General features: G+C 39.6%; 1 protein-coding gene across 3 annotated transcripts in view; it reads right to left on the minus strand.

The window, feature by feature from the left end:
• Positions 1-27,809, minus strand: part of Adamts9 (ADAM metallopeptidase with thrombospondin type 1 motif 9) — a 153,511-nt gene that overhangs the window by 99,754 nt on the left and 25,948 nt on the right. For 2 of the 3 annotated variants that reach the window (XM_074044144.1, XM_074044142.1), the window contains exons 4-12: positions 25,636-25,925; positions 23,105-23,188; positions 22,888-23,003; positions 21,534-21,574; positions 21,312-21,417; positions 18,094-18,240; positions 16,764-16,905; positions 15,187-15,291; positions 7,069-7,214 (exon numbers count right to left, since the gene is read on the minus strand). In XM_074044144.1, the coding sequence (XP_073900245.1) occupies positions 7,069-7,214; positions 15,187-15,291; positions 16,764-16,905; positions 18,094-18,240; positions 21,312-21,417; positions 21,534-21,574; positions 22,888-23,003; positions 23,105-23,188; positions 25,636-25,925 (1,177 nt within the window). The remainder of the gene's footprint in view (positions 1-7,068; positions 7,215-15,186; positions 15,292-16,763; positions 16,906-18,093; positions 18,241-21,311; positions 21,418-21,533; positions 21,575-22,887; positions 23,004-23,104; positions 23,189-25,635; positions 25,926-27,809) is intronic. The other variant, XM_074044143.1, reaches the window with a different exon arrangement.

The raw sequence follows: 27,809 nt of genomic DNA on the forward strand, positions 1-27,809 counted from the left end.
CTGACAACCATTGTTTTGGTTTGTTTGTTTCACAAATAAAACGGAATAAAGGGCACGTGTCCATATTTAATAGGAGAAGGGGAGACAGCACTCTGCGTTCATTACCGTTGTGGAACCAGAGCGTGGATTGCGCCTCGTGAAGCACCACAGTGTAAATTTACTCCTGGCAAGCAACCCTTCCATGTATTTTCCAGATGTGACCTGACCGTAGCTTATACAACACATCCGCCAACAGCCAGTGGCTGGCCAAAGTCACCATGGAACTGGGAGACATTGCAGGATCCTAGGATGTCAAAGACTCAGCCCCTGGGGCGGGGACCACCCGTACTACACAACTACCCAGCATACGCCTGAACCTGGGAGAAAAACAATTCCCCTTTTTTTCTTTATAATGACTCCTTAGAGTAATCCTAACTATAAGAAGAGATTTTTCTTTTAATTTTCAAACAGAGATTTTAGGGAAAGGGAAGTATGGCCACAACCATAAAATAGGGAATGAGAAGCAGAGAGGTAGAGTTGACTCTGGGCTCCAGTCCTGCCCTGTTCTCACAGCTTTATACTAAGTTCTTAATTTCTCTGAACTTCAATTTCTTCTTCTTTAAAATGAGTGCACACGTAGCAGATGTGGGACAATGTTACTATGTGATATTGTATGTCAATGTACCACCCAATTGAATCTGTTATGGTTCGACAGATGGTGTGATCACAACTCTGAACATGGCAAAGCGATGCTAAATGCTCCTGTAAGGGGCTCAGGTCTCAGGACGGGCCACCGGGGAGCCTTGTCCTCATACAGCTATAGATGTGCTCCTTAATTAAAGAAGGTAAGAACATGGGCTTTGTAGTTATAAGCTGGGCAGCTCTGTAAGCTACCTGGCTCTCTAAGCTTCCTACCTCACAAGCAAAACAGACATGAGGCTGAGCCTTGCAAGGGCTGCTGTGGATTGGAGGAGTTCATCACAGAATCTGATCAGTATCTGCATTGTGAATCCTGAAGAAGACTGCTACTAGGAAAGCAAAATGGCACAGAACAGCAGTGTCTGCGTCCAATTCCTCTCCATTAAATACAATTAAGCCCATATGGTTTGTATCAGCTTTGCACACTCGACTCACCAGAACTCTTTCATTTCTTGCCCAAGAGTAGGGTAGACAAAGTTCTTTTATACCAAATGACAGAAAGTTCAGAGAAGTATTTGACTAAGGTCACCCAGCTAATGTAAGAGCAGGGTCAGAATCAGAACCCAAGTCTTCCAGGTTCTGGCTCTGTGCTCTTTCTGCTATGTTATCCAAGAGCTATGGTTCAATGTCTTGTCTTTTTCTTTTGTGGTTTCTTTCCCAAACCACATTGAGAGATGTCATTTGTATCAAGACGCTCAAGTCTCATGCATAAAATATCAAAGACACGTATGATCACGCCCATACACCGGCTCAGGTGAAACTTTGTTTAAATGTACCACAAGGAAGGCGTCCTTCAATTTTTCCTCAGGTGGAAATCATATTTATGAATCTCTTTAAATGTTCACCTGGCTATGTTGGATGGATCATTTATTTATTTTCCAAAAGCATGTCCTATTTCCTTCCACTTGAAAATAAAAAATGTTTAAGTTGGTTTGTTTTGGTTCTCTTCTATAACAAGTCTTAGCTGATTCCTGAAAATTATCAAATACAGTAGATACTCAGGCTGCAAAGAGTTAACCATTGTAGGTGGCTTTCCCTCAGATGTTAACATTGTCCATCTTTGCTTGCTTTGACCATGGGAAAATGGGAAGTTAGCATTCTGAGATTTGTTTCTATAAGCAACATCTTTAATTAAAAACTACATACAGAAGGTAATACTGCTGAGTGTTATAAACATGGACTCTGGGAACAAAGGTTAGAATCCCAGCCCTGCCACTTGGTGCACCCTCAGGAGACAGCCTTCATCTCACTAAGCCTAGCTTCCTCATCTGTAACAAGGGATGATACCAACATCCACTGCCTAGGACTGCAGGGAGGGTTAACCTGGTTAGTACATTCAAAGCCCTTCAAACAAGGCCTGGCACACACTACGGTTTGGCTCTCTATAACACCCTCTGAGCCAAATATGTCCTGCTATTTTTTTTATGGCCCTTGGACTAAGAATGATTTTTATATTTTAAAGTAATTGAACAAATTTTAAAAGGAAGACTATCACACAGCCCATGAGGAGTATATGAAATTCGAATTGCAGTGATCATAAGTGAAGCTTCACTGGAGCACAGCTAAACTCACAGTGTCCACGTAAGTTTCTTACTCTGTCAGTAAGGTTGAGCAGTTATATAGGGACCATGTAACCTGCAAAACCCCAAAATACTGACTCTCTGATTCTTTACAGAAAAAGTTTGTTGATTCCTGAGCTATTCTATTCAGCCACGCTCCATTTCCTGTCTCTGTGTACAGCCATCCTGAAGGTAGGTAGGAGCACTCTTGTCTTGTAGCCAAGGGCACTGGGTTCAAGACTGCTCAGGGACCCAGAACCTGGGACACCTAGGCTGAGAGGCCCATCCAGACTTCCTGACCCTGAGCTCAGGGCGTGACCTCTCCTCTAGGCTGTGTCTCTTTAGTCAGTCCTCTTTCTGTATAAAACTTGGCTTGTGACTTCATGTGCTGCTTTTTCTGTAAAGGCAGATGATAATTTCTTCCTTGATTATATATATGACTTTAATGAATGTAAATGTGCCCTTTTGAACTGCACGACATTTTTTCTTTCCTAGAAAATGTGGTTTCTGCCTGATTTACATGTACTTAGTCAACTGAATTTACCTTTTGGCATGGGAAAAAATTAATCTCATAATTTAATAATTTAGCTGGATAGGAATATTTTTCCCTGTAGGCACATATGGAAAATTATAGGAAATTCAGCTTTAAAAAATAATATTAACCACATTTTCCAACTAATGGGATCCTTGAAAGATACTGCATGCCAAGTAGAGATGGAAAGGATTTCTGGAAGTTGCAAGATTAATTACTATTATGTACAGCCAACTTGGATCTTTGAGCAATATTACACAACCAGGCATGTTAGCACACAAAGGAAAATTGGGCTGATATGTGGTCAAAATCAGAAGGAAGATTTGCCAAGACCATCACAGGTATCTTCTACTCTCATGGAAAACTAAATTTTAGCCTGCAAATGGATTTGAACAGAAATATCAACTTCTAAGTTTATTTATAATGAACTAGAAGAGCTGGTGGAGTGGCTTGTGTAGTGGAGTCTGCCTAGCGAGTGTGAGGCCTTGAGTTCAAACCCCAGTAACCCCCGTCCCCACCGATATAATCCAATACAATGAGTTAGGGAAGGCAGGTTTAAGTGAACACGGAAATGCATGATGATCTAAAGGTAGCCCCAGCAGGTAAGTGTGGTTCCTATGATTGGAGGTTTATAAGAGCAATCTGAGGCCAAGTGGAGGGAATGCTGGAAAAGCTATGCAAAGATGTGACGGTAAGTTTTATCAACTATCTTTAATAATCCTTCCAAATGGGGGGATTGATGGGGCAGGACATCTTTGCTCTTTTAGTAGAAAGTGGCTCATTTACAGTAACCAATTCTCAACATTTGAAAAAACTTCATTCATAAGGAGTGCCTTAGAAAAAAGATACATTTGCTGCATCTCTACAGCCAAAAATGATTTTTTTGGATGAAATAGACATATGTTTTAAATATTCTTTTAAAGTAAGATTTCATAAGCAGTTGCTATGGTGAGAGGCTCCATGGGAAATATCTAGTTCAGAATCTTTTCTTTCTCTCAAATCAATGTTTATTGCTATTCTAAAATTTTACCTACCTCCTAACTTAAAAGCAAAGGAGTAGCACTAGAAAAGGGAAATTATCTGTCTTTCTCAATAAGTTGGTGTGTTTATCTATTTTGAAGATTGTAACAATTCCGTAAGTGGCTTTGTTCCATCCACCAGGAAGCTCGGAGAAAATGTTGACAAGTTATTAAGAACAGAACTCAATGGCCAGGTAATGCATCTTCGACTTCCAATGTTTAGTCTTGTTTTGGTTCTCCAACTTGTTTCTGGAGATCCCTGATTTCACTTTTACTACCACATGTTCCTTATAGATCAGGAGACCATGTAATTAATTGCCCAATCCAGGATATTTTGAGAATGAAAATGAGAGCTATTAATAACATTTCTTGGGGAACAGGCATAAACTAGGACTTCCCTGGTAAACAGGGCATACCATCATCTCATCTGAAAGCCTTGGATCAAAACTGAGATAAAAAATTAAGGCGAGCATTTCAAGACAAAATACTAGAGCCCCAGCTGTAGTATCATTTTAGACCACAGTATCACAGTTCAGACCAAAAAACTGTGGGGGGGGGGGGGATACAAATTAGAAAGCATATGGTTTCAACAGCTTGTTAATTGACTGCTATATAACCCCATTACACATCGTAGATACTTGTCTTTTTTGCTTTCAGGGAAGGAAAATCCTAACAACAGCATAAATGTCTACATGCTAACTAAATACATTCTTAAATTACATCTTACTGTGATCAAACAAAACAATCCAGTTCTTCAACAGAGACATACCTTGGATCCAAAAAAATGGAGCTTGACAGTCTATTTTAAGGGCCTGTCACACTCAGCAAGGGCATATTCCCAGTGAGAGGGGACTGTGCCCTCAAAGTCCTTAAGAAGCATGACAGCAACCACTTCCACATAATGAACCATCTGCTCTGTGAACTTCTCTGAGCAAGTTTTTACACTGAGATTTGGATCTGATTTTCCCCCATTCTATGTCCCTTTCTTTTTTCAAACTGACTCCCCCACCGCCATTGTAACCTCAGTATTCAGAGGCAGTCTGTCTCCTTCCTCAATTAACAGAGGCATCCTAAAGTACAAATAACTTGGAGGAGTTTTAATGGAATGATGTCAGTGCTAAGAGCAAGAGGTGGACTGGCTCTTTTTAAAACGTCCCCTACCAAACAGCAAGGACAAGGACTTCTAATTGAGGTTTCTAATTGAGAGTTCTTAACTTCTGAATGCAGGAGGATCGTTCTTTCACTCAACATCCTTTTGCTGAGCGTTTCACACTGGGTGAGTCTCTTTGTCTAGCCCATTCCAATTATGGAGTGATTTATCTCTCTACTCTCCACATCACTTCTAGAATTGCCTGAAGACTTAAAAAACAACCCAAAACAAAAAGGGGGACCAAATGCATCTTTTGAATGGAATATTCTTGAATTAAAAATTTAAAAACACTTATAAAATATCTACTATTTCAAATAGTACACCTACCATAAAATAAAAATTGTGATCATTGTAGATACCACAGTTCAAATAGTTTTAAATTTGTAAAAAAAAAAAAAAAGTCATATTTGCTATTAGATTATAAGAGGTTTGGTTTAAACTTCAACAATACAAGCAGCTAGGGTAGACTACTGAGTTTAAAAAAGTAAAAGAAGCCTTATATCGAATTATGTACTAGTTATTTTACATAATATATATTACATCCACAGTCTTTTTTAAAGCTCTGAAGTGATACACATCAAATTATCTTTCAGGGGTAGTTTCTTATGGGCAGTAAGTGATGGGGAATTAGGAATAATGATGTCAAATTTCTAAATACTGTATGCTTTATGTATGAATTTTCCTATTATATTATTAAAAAAACTAAGCTATGTAGAAACTCTAATCCATAGTTACAGAGTTCATTTTATAGACTGGAGTCCATGACTTATAGCTCTTTTGTTGTTTTCCTTAGAGACCAAGATAAAGTGGATATGAAAGAAATGTTGGACTGTCGACCAAAATAAATTGATCATCACTTGTGATTTCTACTACAGAGCATGTATGTAGATTGGAGCTTGCAAACAAGTGGCCTACGGCTATGTTCTTTTTGGTTTACACAATCTAGATTTTTCTCATAAAAAAGATGTTGACCTTAGACTCTTTTCTTACCCATGAACAATCAGCTCGAGCTAAGGAGCATTTGTGCTGTTGTAGCATTTCAACTCCACAATAAACTCCTGCATTGTGCCTACCCACTTCATTTCTTCACCTGCTTGCTTCTCTCTCCAATAGAGCTTGCTAGCCCTAATCTCAGCTGTTGAAAATAAATAAGCATTTCTGATGGACTTAATTTTTACATAATCCCAATGCTTTGAACTATTTCGAATCCCAATGGGGTCTTCAAAATAGTTGCTGGGTAGCATAAGTCTCAGCTATTAGGGAGACTGAGGCAGGAGGATCTCTTGAGCCTAAGAGTTCAAGACCAGCCTGGCCAACATCGTGAGACCCTATCTCAAAAAACAAACAAATAAAACAACAAACAACAATGGCAACTCTGTGAAAGTGTCATGAAACAATTGCATATTTCTACTTCTTATACATTCTTTTCTATTCCTTTAAACTATACATCTCAGGCCCACACAGGACTGGATTTCCTTGTTCGTAATGAGGATGATGGTTTGTTATCTACAGACCCAACAAACATGTGTCCACCCTGACGAATGCTGGGAAAAGCCCAAATCCATTGGCTTTACTTGAACATGTAAGTCCTACCAAGGTTAGACTGCTAACGTTTGCCATGGTCACATCCCAAGAATTTTCCTGAAAGGCAGAGGAACTCCCAAGCTGCCCATTCAGTTTGTAGAATGGGAGCCTCAGAAATATCACCTTGAAAACTGACTCAAAAAGTAATTTCTGACTTGGAATCCCTGGTCCTGTAGGATCTGCTAATGCAGCCTTGGGTTGTGCAAGTCCTTTCCAGTATTTCAGTAGCTACAATCTGGATAAAATGTCCATTTCTTTTTGTTTCCCTGTGAAAAAAATCTACGTATTAAGGCTATGAACATTCTATCCCAGGTTCTAGGCAGCACTAAGATATACCTGATCATCAAAATTGGGAAAGACAAAACCATCAAGTATTTGGCAGCTAAAACCTAATTGCGAAGGACCTGGGGAGAAAAACAGTTCTACAAAGGAGAGATGGTTGGGTACCATGGGTTGAGGCAGCCCTTCACGTCCACCCATTCTCTAGTCTGGACCACTCTTTCCCTCCTGCCCCACAAGTGAGGACAGCCCTGCCATGGGACTTACTCTGGTCTGTTGCACTCTCTGCTGGCAGTTTTGATACCACCTCCACATGTTCTTGAGCAGGTTCCAAAGAGGCTCCAACTTCCCCAGGATCCGTCAGTCACGGGGGTCTCCATTTCTTTGGGAACACAAAATCCAAACTTGCAGTGCTGTATTTAATAAGGGCAACAGTGAGGGAGAGCTTGGTGTGGTCAGTCATTGTAGGACAGGCCGTCCTCTTAAATATACCAAACTTTAATTTGTTTTTTCCAGGTGTTGCTTTGAAATGTTGCAAATTCACCATTGGTATGGAGAATGACAGAGGAAGGATTTTCATCTTGTGTTTATTGATTTTAGGCTGTGTCTTCCTTTACAGTTTGCTTAAAAAACAAAAACAAAAACAAAACAAAACAAAACAAAAAACTGGCCAGTAAGTGACAGGATGACTCCTACAGCCAGCTGTAAACTGCTCAATTAGTCTGTGTACTTGGAAAAATGTGCAGGTTGGTTGTAGACAGAGCCAAAAATGAGTTATAGGATTTTCACAGTGAACCTCTATTAACAAGGACTAGAGATGTTACAAGCCTAGTAAAATAAAATCCTTTATTGCATTTATTGGAAAACTCAATTTTAATTAAATAGGAGAGAGAGAAAGAGAGAAGGAGAGAAAGAGAGAGAGAGAGAGAGAAAGGCAGTTACATGACTCCTATAAGCTCACTCCAAGAAAGAACTTAGAAGAGCATGAAAGCAAAGCAGTCCAAGACTCCTAAACTTTATTATTTTTGTTACTGATGGCTTCAGATGATCCCCCAGCCTGGAGCAGGAAGAAGGTCGTGATGTTTAAAATAATAATAATAATAAAACTCCTCAGCAGGACAGGGAGTGGAGAAGACCATTTTGACCCTCTGCCATTGTTGGGGTGTGAAGCTCTGACACAAAGCTGAGGTCACTGAGCAGGGGACAAAGGAAGAGTGGCAGCAGTGGCCACAGGAGGGTGATACCCTGCGGCTCTCTCAGATCTCTGAAGTGGAGTGTTGATGGCTGTTGTGATGTCATGAAGAAATCTGAGGCAGGACACAGTATGGAGGGAAGAGGTGGAGGCTGGGGGACAGACAAGGACAGGGCAAAACAGGAGGCAGGTGAAGGGCTCTGTGGCAAAAGCTGTCACTCCACAGAGGCTTGATGGACAGTTAGAGTATAATCCAACTCTCTATGGTCTTCCTGGCCTCCTCCTTGGTAATTATCCTCTTACAGAGTTTAGGACCAGTCTCTCTCCCTGGGCCAGTTGGCTGAGGCTTAAAAGGTTCTGTGTCTGAATCTGGGGTAACTGGGTACCCACACAATGTGGGCTGAAGCTACCCAGCCACCTCACTCCCCATAAATCAATTTATGGTGGTTGTATTTGCAGTGGTTGTCAACATTTAACATATGTACATAAGAACAAAGGAATAGAGCTGATAAAGTGGCTTAAGTGGTAGAGTACCTGCCTAGTGGGTGTGAGGCTCTGAGTTCAAATCCCAATATTACAAAACAAAAAGAGCAGAGAGCTCCACTATCCAATAGAAAATGTAATATGAGATACATATACAGATAAAGAATTTCTAGAAACCACAGTAAGAGTTAAAAAAAATCTGAATTCAATTATAATAGATTTTATCACAGTATATGTGAAATACTATTCTATCTATATATAATCAATATAAAAGTTACTATAGTAACTTTTTTATAGTAGTCTCCTTGTGTCAACAGTGTCACTTTCTAGGCGAAAGAAATATTTTTTCTATGGAAAGAAAATATTATATGGAAAATGCCACAACTAAAATTCCAAAATAGACAATTTATAAGTTTTAAATAACATTTACTACAGAATGCTATTAGAATTATTCTATTTTATTATTAGTTATTATTAATCTCTTACTGTGCCCAATGTGGAAATTAAACTTTCTCATAGGCATGAACACATAGGAAAAAAGCATACCATAGGCAGGGTTTGAACCATCCAAGCTTTCAGGTATCTGCAAAGCACTTTAAAAAACAGCCTCAGAGGATAAGAAGGGATCACTGTTGTGCCTTTTTTTTTTTTTTGTGGTGAGACTGGGGTTTGAACTCAGGGCTTCACACTTGCAAAGCAGGCACTCTGCTGCTTAAGCCACACCTCCAAGTCCATTTTGCTCTGGTTATTTTGGAGATGGGGTTTAGCACACTATTAGCCTAGACTGACCTAGAACTATAATCTTCTAAGTAGCTAGGGTTACAGGCATAAGCCATTGGCTTCCCGCACTAACATTTTTGGATGCTCTTTTATTTAGTTCATACTAAGTATTCAGAACCTGGTGTGTACTTCACATTCAATACATCTCAAACCACAGTGGCATTTCTGGTGCTCAGTAGTCCCATGTGGCTACTGGCTACCATACAGCACAAAGCAGGTCAAGAGAAACAAAGGTTAACAGGTAAACAGGTCTGGTTTCAGTGGTGGCTCTTATAAGGCCTTGGGCATGTTGATGACATCGGTTTCCATAGTTGAAAAATGAGGTCCTACCTGTCAAAGTTGTCCTGGGTATGACATGAGATGATTCATCCTAGCACTTCGTATGTAACTCAGCACATAGGCAACAGAGCTAAATAACGAGGACAAGGTTGATGGGAAACAGATACCCTTCATATTTCTCAGGCACTGTTCTAAGCAGGTTGAGTATCACCAACCCAAAAACATAAAACCTGAAACACTCCAAAATCTAAAACTTTTTAAATGCCAATGTAATGCTACAGGTGATAACTGCACACCTGACTACAGGTCATGGGTACTAGTCAAAACAAGGAAGACTGAAAGGATTGTCTTCATGCTATGGGTACAAGGTGTATATGAAACATGCATAAATTTTGTATTCAGATTTTGTTGCTATTGCTAAAATATCTATATAGGCAAATATTCTGATATCAGAAAAAAAATCTGAAACCCAAGACACTTCTAGTCTTAAGCCCTTTATATAAGGGCTACTCAATCTGTCTGTACTAATAGTCCTCACAACACACTAGGAAGTAGGTCCTATTATTTTCCCCATTTCTGTAGAAAAGAGGGTGGAGGCACAGACAGATTAATGCCAGACATGAGTAAGGGGCAGGGCTGAGATCAACACATAGATAATTGTACTTCTCAGTATATTCTTAATTATGACACACTTTACCTCTCCATTGTGGATGGATGGCTTCATTTCTGACATCTAAAAAAACTCAGTGAAATGTGATGGCTATGAAAACTGAGGAACCCAGGGAGTTCACTCAACTTCCATTTTCTTTTTCATCTTTCATTTGGGAAGGTGGCCAAACAGAGGTTAAGCAGAATTCATGGTATGTGATTCATGGGAGGGCCCCTTTGGCTTCATTCTGTGGGGAACTCAGATTCCATGGCTAGAGCTACAGCAGCCAATTCATGACTTGGAGAATGAAAGCCATTCATAAAAGACAAGAGAATAGAAAGAAATTAGAAGCCTGGTTCTCTCACGACATTATACACCTGCCATAGCTCTATAAACTGCCTAGCTATATGTCAGAAAACGAGCCAATTTATTTATAGTGTAATAACTGGATCTGACCTGTACAAAATTCCTTCATAGCATACAATTGATCATAGCCCCAAATTCAAATCTCAAATCTTGATTCCAAGTACATTTTTATAAATTCTACAAAGTAAACTATCATCAATTATGGTTTTTAATAACTAGAAGTTTCCTGGAAGTGCCCCTTTCTCTCTTGACACTTCTGACTGAGTCTCCTGATTTCTTTGTTCTCTAGATTTTACCTCCACACACCAAGTCCTGTCGAAGGGTTAGTGCCAGTGAGAGGGGGAGGATATAAGGAAAGGGTGTAGGAGAGTGAATATAGTGGAGATATTATGCACTCATGTATGAAAATGGAAAAATGAGACCTGTTGAAACTATTCCAGGAATGTGGAGAAGGGGAATAAAAGAGAGTGATGGAGGGAATGAATTCAATTTTGATACATTGTAAGAACTTCTGTAAATGTCACAATGTACCCCAAGTACAACAATAATATGATAATAAAAAATAAACAAATTTTAAAAAAGGACAAAAAAAGAGCAAACTCTAACATGACCTCAGAACAAAACAATACAAGGAAATGACCCAAACATTGTATGCACATATGAATAAAAAAAAAAAAACAAGGACATAGGTTCATCCGAGTGTGACCATTCAACACTGTACTCAAATCTCCCTGCTGTCCCTTTCAAAAAGAATATTTCTAATTAAAAAACCAATCTGCAAATTCAACCTTCCCTAGTGGCGTAATAGTTAATGGGTATGCAAGAGAGAGTGGGAACCTCAGAGAAATAGGGAAAGTGCCTGAAGCATCAATATCCAGGAAGTGGACAGAGGAGGAACAGGAAGTACATACTATTTTCACAGCCTGGAAATGGGAGCTGTTTGGAAAATATACAACAAAATAACCTATTTTACTAGGCAAATAACTGTATATGAGAACGGCCTTTATATCGTAACAAAGCACTAAGTGGCTGGTCTAGAGTCAAAAGTTAGCGTTTCTTTTGTTTTAGTTTGGGTTTTTTTTTTTTTTTTTTGGTGGTATTGGGATTGAATTCAGGTCTTCACGCTTCCTGAGCAGGTGCTCTACTACTTGAGTCATGCAACAGTCCAGGCCAGCCTTTCTTAAACATGTTCCAAACCACTGAACTGACATTTTACCTAAGTATACCTTTTTAAGAGGTTGGAAGGGGGACTTGAAAGTCAATTTTATTCCAAGGAAGTTTGAAACAAAGGAATTTCAAACCTCAGAAACAGGGTTAAAATAAAATGCTAATACACTTAACAAGAGAATGGAGAAAATAAACAGTCATTTATTTAGGAAATTTAGTGAGACATTCATCAAAATAACATTATGTCAGCAGCTCAAGATTGAAGGAGCAGGGTGGATAGAAGAGAAAGAAAGAAAGAAAAGAAAAAGAATTAAAACCTGCAACAAAGGGAGTCAGAATGCACTGTCACACAGAGAAAAGGCTCACACTGCCAGTTCTATGAATTCAACAGAAAACAAAACACAGCAAAGAATCTCTACCAACATAACCACCTTCTTTGGCATCTGTAAAATGCACACTCTTCAGAGTATTTATACAGATCCACATCTGTAATATTTTTAATAAAAACCATTATACTTGGCCACATGTCTAAAATACAATTAAAAATGTGCCCATCGTTTTCTCTGCACAGTTGGCTTTCTTAAAGTGTCCAGAGCCTCTGGAATGCTTGAAGTCTCCTGTTCTGGCTGAACACAAGCCCATCCACCAGAAAAGGTCTTCTGAAAGGTTCCCCAGCCCTCAGAAGCTCTAAGATTTCCCTGAAGTCCCTTCTCTTCCACTTCTATTGTAAAAACTGAAGATAAGAAAAAGACACAGCCACCTTCTCCACGTTTTGCTGTGTTCCGGAATCTGTAGGGAAACCATATGGCAGTATGGAGCTTGGTAGCCCATTTGTGACAGTTGTACTGAATACAACTGACTTCTCTTTGTTGTGGGTTTCCCAGTAATAACAAGTGTCAGAAACAGACACAGACAGTGGAGCATTAGATTGACCAAGAACTGTAATGTTATACCAGGGATTTGGCTGAGATCAAACAGAGATGATGTAAGTAATAGAACTGGCTGTCTCTACCCTAAGCCAACTAATCAAGTTGTCAGCTACGTGTCATGTTTATTGTCTTCTCCCATCAATGGGTGACAGCTGTCTCAATCATTGTGTATAGAAGGAGTCCAAGGTCACAACTTTTTTTGTGGTTTGTTTTCATGGCTGGTCTCGAACTTGCAATCCTCCTGCTTCAGCTTCCTCATTGCTGGAATTAAAGTGTGCACTACCATACAATGAAGTCACATCTAGACTGCATAAGAACAAGTGCCATATTCAAATTTGTGTGTATGTGTGTGTCATAGGGTTTTGAACTCTGGGCCTTGTGCTTACTAGGCAAATGCTCTACCGCTTAAGCCACGCCCACAGTCCTTTTTGCTTTAGTTATTTTTCAGGTAGGGTTTCATGGTTTTGCCCAATACTGACCTTAGAACATGATTCACCTATGTTTTCTTCATAGCTGAGATTACAGATCTGCCCCACCATGCCCACCATTCACACTCAATTTTTAATGGCTGCCTTGGAAAGTTGAGAGCCATATGCCCATGCAAACCTATGATCCTACAGCCACCAACATGATAAGTTAGATGTCCCACAAAGGTGCAAGGTTCACTGTTTGTCTAAGAAGATATACTTCTTTTTAAGTCAACAAAAGCTCTAGAAACCACTGTGCCTATGTCCCTTATGTTTTTGTTAGGCTGTTACTGGGAAAAGCTATACTTGCCACTGCTCAGGTCCAGCCATGGAGAAATGAGAACATGAGAACTGCCACCAACTTAAGTTCAAAGTCATCCTCTTTATAATCTACCAAGTACTTTTCACGCTCTCTACTTCTTAACCTCATAAGCACCCTAAAGGTAAGTGAAGAAACCAGGAGTCCTCCTGTTTGACCACTGAAGGCGCTCAGTGTGCTGAGTTAGGGCCACCCCGTTGAACCCACTGTCCCTGCTAAAGCAAAGGCTGGGACCACAGTGGGGGGAACCATCTCCGAAGAACAGGGACCAACTCCACTCCCAGATGAGCTGTGGAATCTTAGGTAACTCACTTCGTTTTTTTAGCTCCTATCAATAAAATCAGGGAAAGAAGAATAAAATTCTGTCACTTAGGACCCCTTCCAAGGAAACACTGTGGGTGCTACAAGGTAAAGTGGAGGGAAAGGAAGGAGGTGAAAATAAATTATGCAGTAAGTAAAGTGGACAATGGGAAGTGGAGAAAAGAAAAATATATATAAAGTCAAGAAAAGATTCTCAGAAACACAGTTTAAGAATTGCATCACTGATAAATACTATTGCCCATACAGATTTTAAAAAATCAAGACTGCTGGGGACCAGTGGTTCATGACTGTAATCCTAGCTACTCAGGAGGCTGAGATTAGGAGGATCTAGTTCTAGGCCAGCCCAGGTAAAAGGTTCCTGATACCCCACCTCAATCAATTGTTGGGCACAGTGGTGTTTGTCTGTCATCCCAAGCCATGTGGGAGGTGGAGATCAGGAGGATCAAGATTCCAGGTCAGCCCAGATAAAAACGTCTGTGAGACCTCATCTCCACAGAAAAAAGCTGGGCGTGGTGGTGCAGCTGTCATCCCAGCAATGGCAGGAAATGTAAACAGGATTATGGTTTATGTTGCCCTAGGCAACAATTGAGATCCTATCTCCAAAATATCCAGAGCAAAAAGGGTTGGAGGCGTGGCTCAAGATAAAAAGTGCTTCCCTAGCAAGCACAAGGCCCTGAGTTCAGAACCCAATACCACTAAAAACAAAAATCCAGACTTATTTCTGAAGCTTTTTGCTAACAAAATGGGGGGAGGGGTGGGAAGATGTTGACCTCACCAACACAACACCATTTTTGTTTAGATGTACCCCAAGTAGAGAAGGTTAAGTTAGCCATGCTCCTGGGTGCATGGGGCCCTGTATCATTAGGCCACAACAGAGATTTTGTTTAGTTATTAACAAATCAGTGGGAACCGTTATAACCAGCTCGTGAGAATCTGGACTTGGAACCATCCCAGGTGACATTAAAAGGGAAACACCACAGTGGTAAAAGCCCAGTGAAACAGTGATGGATGTAGCAAATTCACTGTATTTCTGCATTTCCTTGATTCTAAGATGTGTCATCAATTTCCTAATAAACTTTCCAATGTCACCCTCAAAACCAAGAGAAGAGAACAAAACGCTACTGCACACTAAATGTACCCATAAAATGACAAGCACATGGAAATTCTGGAAATGGTAAAATGACAGAAAGTGCTAAATTGAGAGAATGTCTTAAAATAGCGGTCATATGACAGGTATACCTCTGTTATCAGAATTCTGCCTCAATATAAGTGTCACAATTTTCAATCAGAAGCCAAATCTTCCCCCTAAAAAAACAGTTTGCATGGTGGAAGAGCATGCATTATCTTATATGCTACACATGACGCCTGATTGTCCGGCTGGGTCACGCACATTCCTACCCCAGAACAGAAGGAGGGAACAGGACACTACTTGCCTTTCCAGGCTCACACTCCGTCCCATCGGCCCAAGGAGTGTGCTGAGTCCGGCAGCCTTTGTGCACTCCATCCACATTATTACACCAGAGCCGTCTACACTGCATCTGCTCAATTCGGGTGAAAGGCAATTAGAGACAATGTGATTATGATGGCAGCATAATGCTTTACCAATGGTGCAGGTTAGCGGGAAAGAGTTTTTTTCTTAGTATGATAAATGATAAAATCTTCCAAAGGATAGAAAGAGCAGCCCCCAACCACATTGTGTATCTGGAAGGACAAACAGTGGTGTGAAAGGGGAACTACTTTACATCCATCATGGAGTCCTCTGTAATCCTCCCCATGTTACAGATGAGGAAACCAAGGCTCGAAGGGCTGCAGGTGCCTACTCAAATCACATGGGAATGGTATGGTTTGAGCTCAGGTTTGGAGTCAGGTTGTGATTTGCTGTGATCTGTATTTCATTTTGGCTTGACCCCAAAACTAATGGGGTGTGTGTTTTCTATTAAGCGACTACATATCATAATCATGATCTGAACCGTTTCTAAGGCTTTCAGGGTTGTTAGAGGAAAGAAGGGACAAAAACAGTGAGAAATATTTCATACACACAAATATTTTTTAAAGTAGCATCATTTGGTTTTTTCCTAATTATTAAAATAAACTATGCTTATAGTGGAAAATTTACAAGGTACCTGAAATACACACACACACAGCCTCAAACTTGGTCTTTTCTATAACTTTCCCCCCTCCTTTTACAGCTAAGTACAGTGTAAAATCACTTATTCTATCCTTCAAATTACATCAGAAGCAGGTAGATTATATAACAGCCACTAAGTGGAGGCTCCATAATTTTCGTATTCTTTCTTTTGGTGAACATTTCAGTGACTCTTCATTTTCATTGTCATGAGCAACACAGAAATAAATATTATTAATCTCTGAAGTCTCACAGCAAAACAAAATTCCCCCAAAAGGATGGATGGGCTCCCCACAGAAGCACAGTTCTATTCACTTACAACCTGATAACTGGATCTTATCACTAGTCCAAACATCTTGACATGTGTATCAAAGTTTCCTTCTCCTAACCAACTGAGCAACCACCAGAAGTAACCTGAAGCCCTAGCTGGTCATAGGATGCAACCATGACAAGCTAAAACAGGAAACCACGTTTGTTTCATCAATTCCCTTTGCTGAAGCTAAAAGATCCCTACAATTTAGGTTACTTGGACAAGTCAAAGGCCATGGAAGAAGACAGGAAAAGAGCTGAGGTCTGTGATTAACAGCTCTATAACCTTGGCCTCTCTAGGCCTCACTTGTAAATGCACCTGATGATGGCCTGTTTCTTTTGGGATGTCCTAAGGGTGAAATGAGAAGATGTAGGCAAAGCACCAGGACACTGCACACTGCACTGTTTACCAATGCCATTTTAAATACTATGATCATTAGCAGTTAATTTCACTCTCAACTTTCCCTTAGGTAGCTTCTAGGAGAGAAAGCTAGGAGAGGGAGAAGTAATAGAAAACTGTGAATACAAAGAAGTCAGAATCAATAGATGAGGGCAGAAACAGCCCCAAACACTTACCATATATGGGCACACCTGAGAACCTGGTCCAAAAATCAATTCACATTGTTTATTCACGTTGTAAAGAAGTCCTGGCAGTTGGGGAGGCAAAGGGTAGGGTCTGGACTCGGGTTCATTAAGCAAACACTCGCCATACCCAGTGCTATGGGAAGTAGAAACACACAGATTGTGAGAACAAGGACCATCAAAGGCTCCCAAGAAATTTGAAGGCCACCCCACGAACTTAATGGTAGAGAGGATTGTTCCTTTTTGACCTTTGCTTTACTCTTTTCATCCAAGGTTAAGTCCAGAGGCTGAAGTTATATAGTTTAGAGAACATTCTATACATAAGACAGTCAGTGGGAGACATATAGATATAGATATATATCATCATATTTGGGGTTAATTATCCATTTGATTTTTATTATCTTCCCAATAGACTATAAGCTCCTTAGGGGCCCAGATAATGTCTCTTTTATCCAAGCACAGGCCCCTGCTCGTAGAAGCAAGTGTTTAGTAAATGTTTGCCCAAGGAATGAGTAAGGAAGTAAATCAGTGACTCACAGCCAGGACACCTCACACCACCTGCTTAGGAAGAAAAACAGTAACCCTCTAGTTCTCTCACTTCTCTGCAAACACCCCTCCTAAAAAATGCATACCTGGTGAGCTCTAATTATTAGAGCTCCCTCTTCCCCATGGTTGCAGAAATATATACTCAGTGACTTGGGACAATTGCTTAACCTTTCGTACTTCTGGGAGAGAAGAGCAATAAATTTGTGACATGGGGGGCATTGTATAATGTAATTGGATCTTAGAGCAGCCTAGCAGGGAGCAAGGGGAAAAAAAAAAAACCCAACAAAATAAGAAAAGAAAAGGGGAGAGGGACAGAGGGAGGAAGACTGCATCCTCTATTCAATCATATGAGGGGCTGCTATAATTTCTCTCCACCCACACAAACTTCTTTGGGATCATCTCATTATCCCACCCCTTTCCAAGCCAAAATTACTCAAAAGTGCATGAGTATTTGTGGCCTTCATCCTGGTATCACATCCATGGTCTTAAGACCTGAACGAGTTATAAAACTTTACCCAAATTCAGCAACATTCACACACTCTCTTTAAAAGATCTCAATCTTTTTTTTTTTTTTCAGTTCAGTCTGTAATCTTCAAAACACTGGCAAAGCTATGAGCTACACAGATGTCAGAGTATTTTTTTTTCTACAACAAGGAATGTCAACAAAAATAACAACTCCAATGGAATGCTTGACTCTGTATTCTGTTTCCCAGAACTAGTTCACTCCATGATGGACCAGACACTGGAAGTCTGCGCTAAAAGAAAGCTCCAGTCTTACTCTAAGAACTCAGTGATGTATTTTCGACTGCACTTGGACCACATCCAGGGGTTGGTATAGAAGTTCAGTGTTGGTGCCATGACGTGCTGGGGACTCTTAACGCCTTCTTCCTTGCATTTGTTGTTGTCATCGTGAGGCATGTTAAACCTACAGCCAATGAGACAATGATGAAACTGTCAACACCAGAGGACAGTTCTGCTATGACTGCTTCAACAGTGCATCTGTCTAAGAGAAAAACATTCAACTGGCTACAACATTGAACCTGAATCCAAGTGAACAGAATAAAATTTAAGAAAGTTCAAGATACAGTGTAGAATACAACAGAATTGTCATGCAGTCTAATATAAAGTACCTTTGGTGAATTTTTTAAAAAAAGGTATGTGTTGGGCCATTTATTTATTCTAAGTGAACTTTTAAGAATTGCAGTGTCTCTGTGCTGTCATTGGTTCAACAACACAGCAGCTGAAATTCCTCACACTCTAGTAAAGGGCAATTGCGATTCTGCTGTCAACATAAAGTCAGTCAGTGTCAAAAACTGAAGCCAAAGCTTTGTAATAAGAGGCTCACTATGGGTCTTGGTATCTCCCCTTTTTTGGGTCAGGTTGACAAATGATACACCTGTGTAGGTATATCATTAGAAAGATAAGACAAAATGCATGCACAATAAAACTCATGAAAGAAAGCAGTGATTCTGGAAACCAGAGGCATGCCAATTCAGCTGGCTTAATGCAAAGATGGCAAATAGTTTCATGCTTCATGCCAATACCAACTGTTTGGTACCAGCTTCCTGAAAAGCCAAACACAAAAGGATTCTTAAGATACGGCAGGTTCTGCCTGTGAGAAGGCTAGGGAGGACTACCAACATCCTCTCCGGCCTGGGTGGGAACTCAGCAGCAGTGTTCATACATACTTTCCATTCTTGGCTTTCCCAGAGGAAGTGGGAAAAAAAAATGATAGTATTTCCTCAATCCAAAACATCCACTCTGTGACCCACATGGCATTCTCAGCCCTCTCCTTTGGGTGACAAGGTCAGAAAGCTCATCTTTTCTCTCTCAGGAAGACTGCTGCCAGTCACAAAACTGAGGCATGTAATTAATTTAGCACCAAGGGAGGAATTCCCTTCCCTAGCTCATGTTGGATTCAGGAACAGTTAGACAGAAGGGTTCACATGAAAAGAAAAGCTAGGGTAAGAAACTGTCAGTCTGTCCCACTAATTTCTCTTCTGTGTTGTATTCTTTTTCTTTAAAAAATGCAGGTCCCTTGATTTGCCGGTAGAGATGGAAAAATCAATCTGTCTTGGTGGAATTAGTTTTTAACTCCTAAGAGTTTATTTCTTAACAGAATGGCTGTTCAGTTCCCAGCTGCATAGTCAGTGCAGTGCCTAAACTAACGAACTCCAAACAACTGAAGACTTCAAACCTTAGCTTGTTTCTCTATGGTACAAAAGAGCAGGCATTTATACACACCACCCCCACCATGACTTAATACAGTCAAGTTTATTTCATCATGTAAATAAACAGAAAATTAATTTTCATTCAAATGTCAGGGACATTTGCTCCTAGCAGGAGCTAAGTAATAAAACATATTTGTTGAATATTTAGTAAACAAAAAGAACCAAGACTTTTCAGCAGTCACAATGGCTCAGGATCAGTGTATATAATGACTTATACACACTACTGTATTTAGTCACTTTTCAGCAGCATCTGTGGGTCACACAGCTGCAGTTTCTACTAGCCAAAGATTGAAAATATTCAGGGAAAAAGAAAAAACAAAACTGCATCCATACTGAACATGCACATGTTTTCTTAGTTCCCTAAACAATACAACATAACTATTTACAAAGCATTTACATGGTTAGGTATTATAAGTAATTCAGAGAGGAGTGAAAGTGCATAGGAAGATAAACATAGGTTCTCTGCAACTTACGCCTCTTTATTGAAAGGGTTTGGGCAACTGTAGATTTGGTACCCACAGTGGATCTAGTACCAGCCCATCACAGATACCCAGGGATGATGTCATATTAGCCAGATTTGGTAGATGAGGAAGTGAGGCACAGAGATGTTTAACTACTTGACCGAGGTTACAGGGCCACTCAACTGGGAGACCTGGGACTGGAGTTCTCCTTGAGGAGTTGCTGCGTTTCAGGAAGGTGCCTCGGGAGCCACTGGTCCAATATGCTAACTAAGCAGGGCTAGATGGCCATAACTGCTATAGAAGGAAGTCATGCCCCCTTTACACTGTAAATAATGGGTCTCTGACAAAAAGGAGTGTGCTCTTAAAATATGGTTGAAAGGTCCTACTTTAAAAATATATCAGTTACTTTAAGTTGAATTAGAGACCTCTGTGTGTTTGTGGGGGTTACCCATCTTTCTGTATACCGAGTATAGCATACTGCATATAATATTTGAAAACTATTTGAATGAAAAAGCTTGCTTAATAGATAATTTTAGCTCTAAATAAAGTTAACAACTGACACACAAATTGATATCCAGCTATGTTATACGAAGGATATCTTTTGAGAAAACTATTTTAAAAAACAGAGCATAAATAATTACTTTAGAAAGTAATGTAGTACAAAAATTGGAATAATTTCTATTAAATTTATGCTGATTTGCCCCATATTCTAACCATGCTCCATTTCTAAAGAACAAATGGAAAAGCCATTTCATAATGGCCACGTGGTGACCATAATTTGGAAATGATCTCTTCTCTGTAATTTTGCTCAGTCTCTTCCCCAAACCAGGAATATTGCTGCTCACACAGACTAACTGTGTGAATTATAACCAGCTATAACCAAAGTCAGGAAGAATCTGGATTTCTAAAAGTGTTACGGGGTAGCATAATGTTAGGGGAACCTCCTAGACAATGTGTTGAATCAGGAAAGTTCTCCAAGCTAACATATCCTTTACTTAAGGAGGGAGTATAAAGGTCCCATTCCACCAGTACCCAGTAGGAAGAATATTTTTAGACCTTGCAAATCAAACACGGGCAGTGAAACCAAAGACAGACACCAGCTATGGCTGAAGACAGCAAGCTGCACTTAACTCTCAGAAGTCAAAGTCACTTCTCTCAATTAGTTCCAAGCTTTCAACTCTGTAAAGTCTACTGTGACTTGAGAAGCATCTTACATCCTCTAAAGTCAAGTACATGCTCACTGATGGGAAGGAATAGAAACTTTAGGTTGCTCTAAAGTAAATGAAATGATTAAATAAACTTACACGTGGCCCAGCTCATGGGCTATAGTAAAAGCTGTACTCAACCCACTGTCTTCACTAATAGAACAGCTTCTGTATGGATCACAAATGGTTCCCAGTTCAGCAAGACCTGGTAGAAGAAGGGGAAGAAAACCAACATGATTTACTATAAAAAGGAAGTCAATCTTGGAAAAGAAACATGCAATAAATCCTTTTAGCCACAGGGGATATGCAGACAGGACTCACCTAACGTATCACATTTGTCATGGGCTCTGCAGATATCCTGTCTGAAAGGAAAACAGACTTAGGTCTTGACAACACCAAAGAGTAAAGGTCAATACAAGTAAACACTTCAATCTTCTAGACATTCATAACAACACGCATCTTAGGGAAGGGGTCACAAAAAGCAAACTAACAAAGCCAGGGTTTTACAACCCAAAACAGTTTGAGAAGTACTGATTCAGGGTTAAAAGTTGCATTAAGAAGTCTTCTGTGGAGCCAGCCATGGTGGCTCAAGCCTGTAATCCTAGGTACTTGGGAGGCGAAGACCAGAAGGATCAAAGTTCGAGGCCAGTCTGAGCAAAAAAGTTCACAAGACTCCATCTCAACCAATGGCTGAGTGCAGCTTTGTGCACCTGTCATCCCAGCTATGTGGAGAAGCACAAATAGGAATACTGCAGTCCAGGCATAAAATGAGACACTATCTTAAAAAATAACTAATGCAAAAAGTACTGCTAGAGTGGCTCAAGTGGTAGAGAGCCTGTTTAACAAGCACAAGGCCTTGGGTTCAAACCTCTGTACCAGCCAAAAAAAGAAGTGTTCTCTTGCTGCCAGGGTAGTCACAGAGCAATTAGAAATTTCTCCCACCAGGACTTTCCATGAGTAAGTCATGGTAAGATGTTAAATACTTTTCACTTAAGTTCATTTATCATTAAATGGGCAAGGCCCTGGGTTCAATCCCCAGCACCAGAAACAAACAAACAAAAAGAAGTATTTATAACCATATTAGAGGTGGCCCAAAATGGGAGGTACAATTAGGTCAGAACTTCTCTTCGTTGTCCTGTACAATGTTGTAAAAATATTTTCAAGATAGCAGCTGTCATTTAAAAATAGGAAGATTTTACATCTTTAAACGTTCCATATTTCTGGCTTCTTGCAAAATAAAATTACATAAGCTAGAAGTGCTGGATGCAGACCCTGCGGGGTAACAATCAGCTCTATCTGAATAGTAACTGTCCTGATATATAAGAGTATTTACTTTTAGACTGCTAATGCCTTGAGTCCTACATGACAGAGGTGCTATCATGTAGTACTTCTTAACAGGTGAGGGGTTGGGGGGTCTTGATAGTGTTTGGAGACACTGTTGGTTGTCACAATTGAGAGGCGGGAGTGCTACAGTGTGCAGTGACTAGAGGCAGGGATGCTACTAAACATATAATACTCAGTGGTTCTCTGTACCACGATGAAGAAATAGCTGTCCAAAATAGCAATAGTGTCTAAGTTGAGAAACCTCGTTAGAGCTGGTTACCAGTGGTGTGGAACCCCAACCCGTCAACTTGACCCAAGACTCAGAGATTTGAGCAACTGAAAATCCGTATACCTTGTTACAAGTACAGCTGTGTCATGCTGGATCCCACCTGCAGAGTTCTTTGAATGCTGCCACTGGCAAAAGTTTTTTAATGTTGTCTGGGCATTAAAAGATATGGAAGGTCCTTCCTAAATACAGAGAAAGAATTGTGGTTGGTTTATGCTACTGACACCAATTAGATATGCCATTTCGGATACAGATAGAAGAAAAAAGAAAAAAGCTTTATTACCTGTTCATTATGAATCACAACTAAGTTCACAATAACAATATTAATTAAATTTCCAATACTTGGGTCTTTATAGATAGAGGCTACCTGCAACCGAGATAAATTTTTCAAAGTTAATTGTGAACTCTGTGTAAGCAATAAGCAATTCACTTCTTAGGTTGGGCTCCATCTCTTTTTACGTTTCATGCAACATATGCATTTTGGAGGTCTGAATGTGCATTCATTTAACAAACATTTCAAGTCTCTCTGTGAAATTCATTCATGGCAGTTTTAGGTAATAATGAATTTGAACAAACTTAAATTCCAAGGTATGTTACCTTGAAATTACATTATCAGTGACTTAAAAATTCTCTGTACCAAAACAATGAGTATTTAATTTTCCACCAACCTCTTTCCTCCCAATTTAACTCCTGGCTTGCCATGATTTCTAATATTTCCTGTCTTTTTGCTCATAACCCCTTTGTACCCTCAACAACCTGTAAGACCTGTTTTGTGTTATTACAATTAAATGCATATGTGAACTAGAGCCTTGCTAAAAACTGCATATTCATTTGTACCTGGTCCCCACAGCAAAACTTGGGGCTGGGCACTTTTAAGATTTTTAGGCAACATCCTGTTGGCTTGATGGCTCAAAGAAATTCAGTAACTCATTCAAGGCTATACACGGGCAAGTAACAGAGCCAGAACTCTCAACCTTGGCCATCTCACCCACATTTGCAATCAAAATTCTTATGAGAGACCTGAAATTATCAATGTGGGAATAGGGCTTTGCAAAGTCACTAGCTTTTCCTTTGCTCACTCTGGGTGTAAGAGGGCTGTGGCAGCATAGGCAAATGGCCCACAGCAGTGAGAGAAAGGCAAGGAGCACTGAAGGGCATGGTGGGGGGCGGTGACTAAAGCAACACTCCCAAATATGGTGGCACCCATCTGGGGAATTCATTGGGTTCTTGGTCAAGTAAATTAGGGTCAGTCTAAAAGGACTGTCATGCTGCTAAAGCTTAAAAAATAAATGAGAACAGATTTTCATGTGCTGCTGTAGAATAATTTCTAATATTTAAAAAAATAGCAATGTGTAAAACAGTATTAGATCACTCCCTTTCTGTATGAAAAAAAGTTGGAAAGTCATTTCTTCATATCTTTGGGATTTTGATTCCAGGACTCTTGAGGGTACTGTGATCTGAAGACGCTCAGGTCACTTGAGTAAAATAGTATAGTATCTGCATAGAACCTATGCCTATCTTTCTGTATAGTTTAAATAATCTCTAGATTACTTAAGGCTTAATATAGTATAAGTAGCTGTTGTTTGGGGGATAATAAGAAAAAAGTCTGTAAATATTAAATAAAGATGCAAGAGGTTTTTTTCCAAATATTTCAGATCCATGGTTGGTTGAATCCATGGATGGAGTTCCTACAATTATGGCACACCAACTGTACATGCAAACATTTTTGCCTAAGAAACATCTAGAGTTGCACTGCCTAATATGCTGGCCACTCACCCCATGTGGCGACTGAGTGCCTGAAATGTGCTAGTCCAAATTGAGAGTGTGTAAAACATGTACTGGATTTTGAAGACTTAGTATAAAAAGAATAAGTAAAATCTTTAATTAATAATTATTGAAATAATATTTGATATAAAACAAGTACATTACATAACCTATCCCTTACTACTTTTTAAAACAATGTGCCTACTAGAATACTTTGAATTAATCATGGCTTGTATTATATTTCTATTAGAGAGTGGTGGTTAGAAAAAGCCAAAACTTTTAATAATGGTTGCTTCTGAGAAGACACTATGAAATCTCATAGAGAAGCGTACTCATTTTTTTATCAATAGATTTTTGGTTCTGCTTGATTTTTCTTAATCCTAAAAATTTATTGTGTTTTCAGTTTAATATGAGAGTAGAAAATATAGATGTTCCTAGTATTTACCCCAGGACTACTTAATCAGAATACCGAATAAGATGCTAGAGGAAGGCAATTACATTTTTTAGAAGTGCCACGGTGACTGGGATTCATGATGGTGACTGGGATTCATGATGGTGGCTGGGATTCATGATGGTGACTAGGATTCATGACCTACATCACACAGTATTACTCAAGGTTCCCACCAGGATGTACAGAGTTCATAAGCCATACCAAGACTATGAGACTTGGGAAGTAGACAAGCTATAGGTCACATGCAACATCTAAGCCTCTTGCTAGCTGTACCTGACCATGGCCAAGTGACCTACCTCCTCTGAGATTCAAGTTGTCTTCTTTATAAAAGGGCGATGATAATCCAACCTAGCAAGGTTGGCAAGAGCCTTTTAAGAACCACATTGTCCGTCACAGAACCAACACTGAATATTGATAACCACTATGGTCATTCTAAAAAGGCAACTAATGAATAGTCAATCATATGTTCTCTTTGGTCACTTGCCTGAATGGTTGAAATGCCAGCCCTGAATGGGATCGTTCCCCCAAAGTAATTGGGGGAAACCCATTCCCCGAAGACACATTTACAGAGCTCATGATCTCCTTTTGAATGTACTTACAATTGACATTAAGGTTAAAATGTAGTGTTGAAGGTTTGCTCCATGGTATGAAACCATTCTGTTGTCTGCCACCACCATCACTTCTACAAACCGTGGATAGGATAAAAAACGTTTGGTTCTTCTGTGGGCTCTCTTTTCCCTTGTGCCATCTGTCTTGTTGCCATAGGTAGAAAACGCCTTTGTCACCAAGTCGCTGTTTAGCATTGCTACATCATTAGTTGGGTTATTCCTTTCTCCCCATTTTCTTGTTCTGATTTTCCTCTTATCTTTCCTGTGACTATGTTTATGTTCTGTAAGAAATCAGATGACATGCATTACATGTCAAGCCACACCAATTTTGGAATAAGAAGTTAATTTGACATATCTTAAAATGATGCCTCTGTAGTCAAATTTCACACAGAACTAACGACAGACTGTGGGCTGCACGGTGAAACTCAATCTTCACTCTATCAGAATGATGAGGGTTTTTGACACTAGCTTCCCTAGAAGCTTTGACAAATGCTTAAGTGTTTAAGGAGTTAAGAGAAACAATTGCATACGATTCCTTCTATTGGGTAACAACAACTTTGCTGGAATTTAAGCAATTCTCACTCATTTTTCTTTGTCATAATAGAGTAAGGGTCAACAGCACAGTTACGGAGTTTTAAGGAATGAAAATGACAAGGTTTCATTTATGTCACTGTGATATCCAAAGATAAACAGTAGAAAGAGGTCTGAGAGGTGGGAAGGCTAGCAGACAATAGAAAGAACTACAGAAAATGTATAACAAGGTATTCTATTTCCTTATTAGGTCATTGTAGTACTTGAAATGGAAGAACAGAATGACTTTTATTCAATGCCTCTGAATTTGTAATTAATTTCTTTCAGTGCTCAGTTAAGGAAGAAGATTAAGGTCAGAGAGTACGGCTGGAGCTGTGGTTTATAATGGCAGACTAGCTCCATGCATTTATAGCTCTTGCTTAGGTCTCTTGGGTTCTTCACAGTCTTACTGCTGAAAGTGTGGTCCAGGGACCAGTAGCACTGGCAGTCCCTTTCATGCCACTAGTTTGTAGTCTAAAATAGACTGTAGAATTATACAACTAAGACATATACTTAAGTAGCTAAGACCTAAGTAACAGAATTTATTATATGCATACCAAAAAATCACAATTAGATAAATTAGAAGTAGTTTCATATTTGACAGGTCCAAATAATTGACCATAACCAATTGCTAAAACAGGATATGCATTTTGCCCAATTTGAAAACTTCAGTGATTGTGAAATCTATTCAAATTATCAAGCAGGTTATATGCAATCCAAATATATATAACATGACTAGCCCAAAGCCTGGTACATGTAGCATGTAACATTAGATAGGGTTTTGTTTTTCTAATCTCTCTAATGAGCAATTAGTCTTTCAGTTGATTTTTAAATATCACATGAATGTAGAATATATATACTAGTCAAGCATTCACCATGAGCCAGGCATTGAACTAGGTTTGTCTTCTCTTTTCTTTTTTAAGTGGTACTAGAGTTTGAAGTGAGGGCCTTGCACTTGCCAGGCCACTTCTTGAGCTATTCCACCAGCCCTTCATGCTTTCGTTATTTTTCTGATAGGGTCTCACGTTTTTGCCCTACCTTCCTGAACCACAATTCTCCCTCTTATGCTTTCTGTGTAGCTGGGATGACAGGTGTGCATTAGCACACCCAGCCTTTTTATTGGTTGAGACTGGGGTCTTGATAACTTTTTGCCTAAGCAAACCTTTCTGATCTCCACATCTGGGGTAGGTGAGATTACTGGCACGAGTCCCTCTGCCTAGTCTGAGCTAGGTTCTTTTATGCATATTACCTTACATTCTTCTTTTGAACTGAGAAAATTACCTCTATTTTACAGACAAAGAAAGTAAATTTCAAGAAATCCAGTGACTTGTCCAAAGTCACATAGCAGCAAGTAATGGTACAAGGAGTCAGGCATATATTTTATCAACACCCTAAACTGTGCTCTTTCCATTAGGCAAGATTTTCCAACAGCTGGGGATTTAAATGGGTTTATGATTTGGTTGACAGTTTCCAAACTGAATCTGAATTGAGAAAAAGGAAGTTCCTGCTGGATGTTTTCAGGATTTGCTTTTCATAACTGGTATATACAACATGTTGAAAATTTAATATTGCTTAATACATTAAGAAAATGTTAC

The sequence above is a fragment of the Castor canadensis genome, chromosome 10 (assembly GCF_047511655.1).
Source record: "Castor canadensis chromosome 10, mCasCan1.hap1v2, whole genome shotgun sequence".
Taxonomy (NCBI): Eukaryota; Metazoa; Chordata; class Mammalia; order Rodentia; family Castoridae; genus Castor; species Castor canadensis.